This window comes from Haliotis rufescens, unplaced genomic scaffold (genome assembly GCF_023055435.1).
Source record: "Haliotis rufescens isolate VD_foot unplaced genomic scaffold, xgHalRufe1.0.p SCAF_20, whole genome shotgun sequence".
NCBI lineage: Eukaryota > Metazoa > Mollusca > Gastropoda > Lepetellida > Haliotidae > Haliotis > Haliotis rufescens.
In genome coordinates, this window is record NW_025963891.1 from 18,032,437 (window position 1) to 18,043,080 (window position 10,644).

Sequence of the window (10,644 nt, forward strand, 5' to 3'; positions counted from 1 at the left end):
ACATGGGAATCAGTTTTGTAAAAGCATTCTTAACCCGCATCGGTATATTCTTAATTACAGTTTAGTTACCTGAGGTTATAATTTGCGTTCGGCAAAGAAAACCAAAAGGTTGTGTTTCCGACAGACAGGGGACTACACCTGATGTTAGAACAAATATTGCGTAAAATGGCAAAACATAATTGATAAAGTTAAATACACATGTTTAAAATACACATTACAATAAATATGAATATGAACGCTGCGTTTTCTGAATCAACATAAAAAAGGAACATATATGTGAATCTTGAAATAGTGTTTTTTACATTTCTTACAAATTCAAAACACGCTTGACTAAAGATCATAGCTTATGACACCATATAAACATGCCAAAACTTCAACACACTTTATCTGTTGTTGGAATAACCAGTTTAAGTTACAATTTATTCAGCAACATAGCTGCAAAACTTACACTACAATGTGATCAAACAAGGTATACAAGCTTATATTAATCTCGTGGATGGGGAAGTCAAAAGCATTTACTCACTTATTTTGGGATTATAAATATAGTAATACTAATAACGGAAGTGGAATGGCATGTAGTAAAAATACATCGTACTAACAGTGTCACAATTAGAAGCCAACAACTTTTATGTTTCGCCCCGTCTACGCAAGCTGCCAGTATCTAATTATTTGGAATAATCCTTTCCCGCGTTTCTTTCAATTAAAAAGGCCTAATTTCATACGAAGGTGTCTGTGATCTAAACACACAATTAGTACGTTTACGTAAACACAGACACACGTGGTGTGATCTGGTCTGGTCAGCAACTGACAACCTGCTGATGACAAATGTCAATATACCGGGTCAGTAAACTGACCATTACAATGATCGAACGATGTGTGACGTCTACTATTCATCTAACAGTTGAAACATTTGTACATCAACGCATTCGTTTTCTCTTTGTTTGATAGGCATTACTTAGAAGTTGACGGATGACAAGGTAGACACAATTTTATGGATAACGTTTTCTATACAATTGTGTCTACCTTGTCATTCGTTTTCTACCAAGGATTTAAGATTGGGAGGCCACGTGTAAGTTATTTTCTTTTACAAAAGAATAGGATTTCGATCAAAAGGTAACAGTTAAAATGACAAATACAACGTTTAAATCTATTTAAATCTATAAGATTATGGTGAATTTTGGCCAAGGAGAAAAAAACCACTACTCTGAGAGTGGATGTGGAGAGTATGCGAAAAAGTGCTTCACTTTGTATGCATGTAAATACATTTCATGATACATCTGTTGATTTTGACAGCCCAGGCCAAGTCGGACCCAACACAAGCCAAACACTTCTGATAGAGACTATGTTGAGAATGTAGAGGGAAAAGGGCTTCACTTTGAGCATCTTGTTTTCTTTAAATACCGCGATCGGAGACAATATAAAGTGGTATGTAGGTAGATATTATACTAGTCTATAAATGTGAATCCATTTGATGATAGATCTGTGAGGTTTAAGTTGATTTTGACAGCCCGGGCCAAGTCGGACCGAAAACTTCTGCCATAGATTTTCTTAAGAAAATACAGTAAAAGTGCTTGACTTCAACGGACCACTTTTCTTTAAATGCGATACACTGTGATATTATAAAGATGTATATAGGTAGATATGACACTAATCTATAGATGTAAACATATTTGAAGATACATCTGTGTGCTTCAAGTTGATTTTGACAGGCCGGGCCAAGTTGGACCGAATACTTGTGAGACTATTGAGAGTATGAGGAGAAGAGGTCTACTTTAACCACCGTGTCTGCTTTAAACACGATGAGCAGTGACATTATAAAGTGGTATTTACTTAGATATAGTACTATCCTATAAATGTAAACGCTATGACGACAAATTGAAATTTGTATCACGACAGCTAGAAGTATTTGATACGTTTCAAATCCCATTTCGTTTAACGATTGCTCTTTTACATGTTACCTCGATGAGCGACGCTTACACACAGCTCCACTTTCTGGTTTTCAAGCGATTTACTCCGAATCACTTAATTATGGTGCACGATTTTGGTTTCTGATTGCTCATTAATGTCATGTGTGTATGTTGCATCAATAATATATAGGTATGGTCGCCGATAATGGAGTAATTAGCAATAAAACTTTGGCCCGGCCCGGCCCGACTTTTAGGTAATCCCGTCAGTTATAATTAGGCACTATAACAAGCTACTTTAATAAATCCTTAAATAATGACTCAACCATCCATGGTTACAGCCGATCAACCGCTGGCACCTTGAATGTTGTGATCTTTAGTTATGTAACGTATGGCCAGAGTTGTATATATACGGCGGTCGGTGGTAGTAAACTTCACTCTACTTTCAACGAATACACGCCATCAACTAAGCAGCCTTCTCTGTTCTTCAAGGTAAGACACTATTGACCTAACTGTTAACTTATTCTGTCAGCTACGATCTTAATATGTTTGGTGTAGGTTAGATCTATTTCGACTATATCGTAGCGTTAGGAAAATTATCATTGACTTAATATCCAGACAATACTTCCTCTCGCGAACGTATATTTTTGTATATTAGCATACTAGTTGCAGGGCAACATCCCAATATGAGTATGTGTACCAATGTCAATAACTTGTACGTTCCTACATTCAGTTACACATACTCATAACAATGATTTGCCTGCAACTTAGTAGCAATGAAAACTGAGTCGGCCAACATTATATTATATTGTCTGTTATAACAGTATGTTGTTAAATATCCACGCATGACAGCGTGAGACCGTGTACTGTTTTCTACAAGACATATTTTCTCGTAATAAATGCCTTTTTATAACCATCTGTTAAACCTTAAAATACAATATATTGTACATCTATACAGTCATGTCATTATCTGTTGTATGCCGATACTATTATTATGATCATACGTGTTGTACACGTATCGAATTATTATAATTATATGTATACGATTATATGAATATAACTCTACCTCTGAACACTTGTTTTCATGTATCATAGTATCTTGTTATTATGATTAAATGTACTTGACTCTACTTCCTCCGAATAAACGCCATCAACTCAGCAGCCTTCTCTGTTCTTCAAGGTGATAGCCAGTCGTGACCGCTACTACCGCTAATTCCCCCAATTAAGTAGTAACACCCAAAAGACGTCTACGTCACCCAAAAGACGCGCTACGTCACTACCATTACCCCTAGTTTCAGTTCGGAGAGCATGAGATGATAATCTCAATCTTGTAAGTGCGAATCTGTGATTATAAATCAATACACTACTAATATACTTTTCTATTCCAAAGATTGGCTTAAACTGTTTATATAAAAGATATGACAATTCTCTTAATTCTCGATTCCACGGTGTTATATAATTATCTTATGACGCTGCCTCAGTACTTTACAAAAGGAAGATACGTTTACGTTACAAGGTTAAATCCACACATGGTAATAGCCATTCTCTGACAATATAGACTTTACTATACCAGTTGTTCGTGTGATTACATACAGTCGTATACATGTCTTTTAATATACCAGTAGTATATTAAAGTATACACCTTAAACGAATATTTAACCATACATACTTGACGTTGGATATTCAATGGAAATTTCCCCAACTCCCCTTATATCTGCACATTACTAGTACTATCCTTTACACCCAGAATCAATTTACAAAATTTACGATGTACTCTCTTAATACAATCAGCTTTTTTTCCAACCCCATACTTCACAACCATGATGTAATACTGGTAACACACATGTGTCAAATAGTTCTCAGGAAGATTTCACATCAATTTTTTTTTTTATCACACTTATTAATATTATTACATGCCTTTAATCCCTTTTCGGATAACACTTTGATAGCTGGAGTAAGATTACCATTTGACACCAATAAAAATCCGAAATTATTAAACTGTTTTACTATTTCTAGAGAAACTGATTCATTTAAAAACTGTATGTCTAATGGTGATATTATTTTCTGAAAATTACAACTTTAGTTTTGTCAATATTGACAGTCAACCACCATTTGTTACAGTAATGGGCAAGTTTATCAAGATGTCACTGCAGACCAGAAGCAGTTTTACTCATTAGGACCATGGCATCAGCAAGGAGTAATAACAGAAACATAAGATCACTTATGTCTATGCCAGATTGTAAATTTTCTTGCAAACTAAATTCTAAATCTTCAATAAAGAAAGAAAAGAAAAGTGGCGACAGGATTTCACCCTGTCTAAGTCCAGAACTATAACTAAATATTTCTCCATACATATTTTGATACTTAACACATCACTAAACATCTTTATACATTGATCGACAAATGTCTAGAGGGGATGTGATGTCAGTACATACATACGCAATTCATTGTTTACTTAACTGCGCATGCGTGTTTCACCCTGCCTAAATCCAGAGCTGTAACTGAATATTTCTCTAAACATATTTTGATATTTAATACATGATTAAACATCATTATACATTGATCGACAAATGTTTATAGGGGATGTGACGTTAGTACCCGCATGTCTGTTCATTTTATTTATTAACTATGAGCTGGATCCTGTTTTAGTACAGAAAATATTCATGCTATTCACTCAATCGATCATATATACATTAGATGGTTAATCTTTCATTTCCAACGTGAATAATGGCACACAATGAGATGCAGGTGATCGGTGCCATAGCAACGCACACAACAAAACCATTTGACCACATGGATATTTTGTATCAACCAGCAGATTGGCGAAACACATCATCCAGTAACTGTATCGGTTACATACCAAACAACGACTCGGATGAGTGAGTGAGTGAGTTTGATTTTACGCCGCTTTTAGCAATATTCCAGCAATATCACGGCGGGGACACCAGAAATGGGCTTCACACATTGTACCCATGTCGGGAATCGAACCCGGGTTTTCAGCGTGACGAGCGAACGCTTTAACCACCAGGCTACCCGACCGCCCCACGACTCGGATGAAGAGCGTTCGTGTGGAATAGCGACCTTCTGTCGTATCCATGATCGGGGCTCTAGTTGATGGTGGTGTGACCTTGTTGGGGGTATTAGATATGTTCATACAAAGTATGCAGAAGATCATTTTGACATATTATCGTTCGGGGCTCTGTGGTCACTCTATTTAGCCCCCAAGTGAACCTTAGCTGAGCGTCTTCAAGGGATTAATGTCAATCAGACGTGGGAGCATTTTTGTTAGGTCAAATGAGAGAAACATGGCGTTTGGGTATATCGGTTAAAACCATGTTCAATCATTTGTTGCAAACCTGAGAGATTTTCAGGAGCAGAATGCACCCTCGCTTGTCGTGACATATTTGTTGTTGTTAACCCCCGCTGGATGCCAAGTTAATTTTTCTGGCGCACATTTTCCTAAGATCTGAAAAGTGAAGGTTATGCTTTGTTTGTTTGTTGTTTAACGCCGCATTCAGCAAAATTCAAGCTATATGACGGCGGTCTGTAAATAATCCAGTGGTTGATATCATGAGCATCGATCCACTCAATTGAGATCGATGACATGCATCAATTTGCAACCAAGTCAGCGAGCCTGACCACCCGATCCCGTTAGTCGCCTCTAACGACAAGCATAGTCGCCTTTTACGGCAAGCATGGGTTGCTGAAGACAGATTCTACTCCGGATCTTCACGGGTCGAGGGTTATGCGAGAATTGCGCTCACGCGGCACTGTATCTACCTCCGGCTATAGAATTACGCAAAGATATAGAATATAAAATTTCCTATCCGATGGTGCTTAACTACAAATATTTAAACCAGTTTGATAAAAGATACTGCTGAGACTTGTCCGAGAATTCATTCTGCGTTGTCACTCTCGCATTCAAGAGGTTAACGACGAAAATGGCGTGCCATCGTGTCCATTGCAATTGGGCGTGGAGAGTTTCCCATAATATCAAATTCTAATTTTACACTTAAAAGCCACTGGCATCAAGAACAACGTACAGCCGTGTAATATACCGATATGTTCAAATTTGTTCCCGTGTAACAGCGCATGGTTATATATACACGTAACACGTTTTGTGTATACTAAACTCCACTATCAACTGAATGGGAAGACCAGTTAATTATAATATTATGTTATATAAAGTGTGTGTTGTGTGTATACTATACTCCACTATTAGTTAAATAGTTAATTATAGTAGCTGTATTCTAATTATAGTAATAGTAACTTTTGTATTCTCTCTCTCTCTATAGATAGATAGATAGATTGATAGATAGATAGACAGACAGATAGATTTATACTATTATGTTATATAGTGTGTGTGTGTTGTGTGTATACTATACTCCACTATTAGTTAAATAGTTAATTATAGTAGCTGTATTATAATTATAGTAATAGTAATTTTTGTATTCTCTCTATCTCTCGATAGATAGATGTAGATAGGTAGATAGGTAGATAGGTAGATGAAATGTCTCCCGGGCCAACTGCCCCGCCACATCAGTGTACTCAGTTATACCATTTTTTGTGGTATCTCGATGAAATATTCTCAAAATATCCACCAATGGTTTGTCTGGGCCAGACGGGACTATTTACAAGCCGGAGTGAGATAGGTTGGATATGTCTGACGGTGATTGAAAACAACACTAACTCAATCATTTTTTACCGCAAAGAATCATTTGTCAATATGCAAATATCTACTTGGTATAGCTCAACACATTATTATTCGTAATCGATAGAAACAAATTATGTGCACGTGAGATGTGAATATTGGACATAAAAGAAGAACAGTAAATTATAATATTATGTTATATAAAGTGGGTGCTGTGTGTATACTATACACCACTTTTAGTTACATAGTTAGTTATAGTAAATTATGTGAGATGTGAATAATGGCTATAAAGGCTGAAGATGAATAATGATGATATAGAACATCAACGCCAGAGAGTAAGCAGTCTCGATTATCCTACGAAATATATTCATTTGATCGTAGAAGGCCATATTGTGGTGAAAATTATATGTTTGGATCACTGAATATCAGTGATGACACAAGCTGTTCGCGAAAAGGGTAAGCATTACCTGCCCTACCGGCAGCACCCGCCACTCACACAATTTGTATAAAACAGGAAGTGTTTGTTGCCAGACACCGCGCATGAGCAGCAGTCGAAATAATGGCCTTAGTAAAAGTGTTTGAGTATGGCTTTATGCCGCTTTTAGCTAGTACAATTCTTTTCAACTCCGATTTTAAAACTATATTGTTTTATGATGATCTACAGGTGCATCTGGGAAGGTTTGGAATACCGTGGACGTAAATCCTGTATGCAAGATGGTCTGTCAGGATGTCACCTGGAAGCAGGTTTTTAAAAGAGGTAAATATATTTTCTACATTAGTTTCATGGCTATCAATCTTCTGTACAAATGAATTTAGCAGTAATGTCTTCGGATAACTGTATATATTGCTTTTTTAAATTACTCGTGAAGTGCACCCATTTATATAATTAGGGATCGTCAATTTCATATACTATTTGACAATGTAATTTTTGTGACAGACAATCCATTTGTTTTTCAACAGTCCGAAGCAAGTTTATATAGTTTATAGGACATCGGGCATGGTACGATAGAGCCAGGACCTTTCTGCCCCACTAAAACCACCAGATTTCAAGTTCAAATTTTGTCGAAACTACTGTAGTTCAATTGACGGACGACTGACTACAGTTCCCATCAAGAACAGGTTAACTTATTAGTATTAAAGCGTGCACTGAGCATCGAGTTCGTTCTCAAGTTGAAAACCCATGTTCGATTCTCTTTATATTTATGTCCATCCATGACCTCCTCCGAGGTCAAATTGCAGAAACCATGAAGAAAAGATGAATACCTCACTCAATAATATTTTTGTTTCAGATCGAAAACTAAAATATATGGTTCTACTTGGTATTGCCACCATAGTGGTGTGCGGATTCCACGTGTCAAGTCATCTACCAACAGTCGTAGAACCTTCGAAGTCTGGCATCAAAGATGGCGGCGAGGAGAATCAGCAGACAACTTTAGGAACGCCGAGCCAAAACCTGAATAAAACCCCGTCTAACAGTATATCGGAAAACCGAAACAAACATTTCATTATATGTATGGAATCTGGTCGCCTTGGAAACTTGATGTTTACTTATGCATCTATTTATGGTATTGCGTCGAGAAAGAATATGAGTGTTGTCATTGATGAAAGCAACCCGCTGGTGAAACATTTCAAATTGGACGCGACAAGTATGAAGATTCAGTCACTAAGCGGTCATTTGACATTGGTCGAAAAACGTCCGTGTGACTTCGACCAAGCATTGACCAAGTTCGACTCAAATAGAAATGTCAGGATAGAACGTTATTTGCAGTCATGGCGATACTTCCCTCACGTCGAGGACAAAATCCGGAGTCAATTTGTTTTCTCAGATTCTACAAAAGCATCGGCTGATGGTATTCTTAATAAGATTCGTGAGGAAAGGTCATTGTCAGCCAACGCGAGTGCCACCTTATTAGTCGGCATCCACTACAGAAGAGGGGACTTAGTCGCGAAATATTACCAAGATTTTGGTTACAACATTGCGCCAGTGGAATACATTCAACGTGCAATGGAGTACTTCCGCTTGAGGTACAGTCACGTAACTTTCGTCCTTGCAACTGTTTCCGCTGACTTCTTAAAGGATCTTCTGAAGGACGGTAGCGTCATACATGTGACTGGAGGTACAGCGATAGCAGATATGGCCATTTTGGCGAGATGTGATCATTTGATTCAAACTACCGGGACGTATGGATGGTGGTCAGGATTTCTAAACAGTGGTACTGTTGTGTATTATAAATACCCAGCAAGAGAAGGATCTGTATTACGAAAATTGTTTAGTAGTGACTATTCAAGTTTTTTTTACCCCAAATGGATTGGATTGGAATGAACGGGGAGCTATTTTCATCAGGTGTTTCAACTTGTGGGATTCTGTGTGCTATAGGTTTCCGGCAATCTATGTTCGTCTTTTGATTGGATTAAATGGATCTGGCGGTCATAATGTTTTGGATAGGACCCCAGACTCGGTGACTTGGTTGATTGTGTGGCATACTATCTTGACGGTGTGAGACGTTGCTCATAGCACAAACCATCGGATGGGTGCGGCGTAAAACAAACATGAGGCCTTTGCTGAGTATTAAGAAGTTGATGGTTCGTACAGGCATCGATACATTGAGTCTGTAGAAATATCTTGAGTCTGTAACTATCTCCATCTCTACACGCATTTGGGGCGGTCGAGTATCCTAGTGGTTAAAGCGTTCGCACGACACGCCGAAGACCCGGGTTCGATTCCCGACATGGGTACAATGTGTGAAGGCCATTTCTGGTGTCCCCCGCCGTGATATTACTGGAATATTGCTAAAAGCGGAGTAAAACTATACTCACTCACTCTACACGCATTAGGATGTGGAAGATAAGCTCACACGCATTTGTACTTATCAACATCTCTAATCCCTCATACGCATCCAGATTCCTCTCGCAACATTTCTCCTGCCACCATCCCACTGACGATACAGGATCAACGTAACAGGTTCTGTTCTTGCCGACAGAGACGAATTGGGCATCGCCTGTGTTTTCAGGCGTGTCGCATTAGTGTTTGTAATTTTATACATTAAAATATGGTTTATTAAGTCTTGTAATTTAATGTCTTCAGTAGATGATTACATTCATTATTCGTGTGTGTGTGTGTGTGTGTGTGTGTGTGTGTTCGTAATATATATATATATATATATATATATAGAGAGAGAGAGAGAGAGAGAGAGAGATAAAGAGAGAGAGAGAGAGAGAGAGAGAGGTTATCACGCGGGTGTGTTTGGGGATGGTAAATATCCTGCATTAGGAATAAATATTGTATTTAGCGAGCCTTTGCGAGCTAAATACATATATGATATATATCAATTATTTATCCGCTCTGTCAGGTATATCAGCACGCAACAACTACATCAAAAGAAAAACTCTGCTCAATAAATGCAATAGGGAAATCGAACAATGAGTCTTCAGTTTACGTAAGGTACGAAATAATCGCGTCTGGACCAGACAATCCAGTGATTAACATCATGAACATCGATCCACGCAGTTGGGATAGCGACCGCCTCTTACGACAAGCATAGTAGCCTTTTACGGCAAGTGTGGCTTGCCGAAAACCTATATTCATACCAGGATCTTCACAGGTGTCAACAATAAACAAAGCTTCTGTGTTCATTATCAACCTAACCAACCACACAATCTAAAGTTCACACTTTGAATGATCGGCTTACATAGTTTCTGCGTAATTGCAATTTAGTAGGTGTCGAACTTAAACAACATCCGCTCGCTAACAGACCTCAATTGCCTACTGAGATTTAATTAGTGCGTATTCAATCAGTGATGTGTACAGAGCGATGATGGCGAAACGATGATCGTAACTCCCATACTTTAACACAGACTTACAATAATCGCAGTACTAAGCTCGCTTTGTGCAGGTGGGCCCAGGTATTTCATGGATAACTTCGGTGTTGGGCGCAGTATTCGGGCATTTGCTAAATCAGCAACAGCTTCAGCTTGGATGCATCTCCCTGTATCGGGTGAACTGGAAATTACATATTACATTCATTTCGTATGTTTTCAAAAGACTTGCACATAGAAGTAACAAAATAACATTTCCTTTTCGGTTCCTTG

At 38.0% G+C, this 10,644-nt stretch overlaps 1 protein-coding gene across 1 annotated transcript; it reads left to right on the top strand.

The window, feature by feature from the left end:
- Positions 1-2,353: 2,353 nt before the first annotated feature.
- On the top strand, positions 2,354-9,617 carry LOC124133896 (galactoside alpha-(1,2)-fucosyltransferase 2-like). Its single transcript, XM_046498485.2, has 3 exons — positions 2,354-2,396; positions 7,220-7,312; positions 7,845-9,617. Exons 2-3 carry the CDS (start codon positions 7,270-7,272, stop codon positions 8,876-8,878), a joined length of 1,077 nt encoding a protein of 358 aa, XP_046354441.2. The 5' UTR covers positions 2,354-2,396; positions 7,220-7,269; the 3' UTR covers positions 8,879-9,617.
- The last annotated feature ends 1,027 nt before the right edge of the window (positions 9,618-10,644 follow it).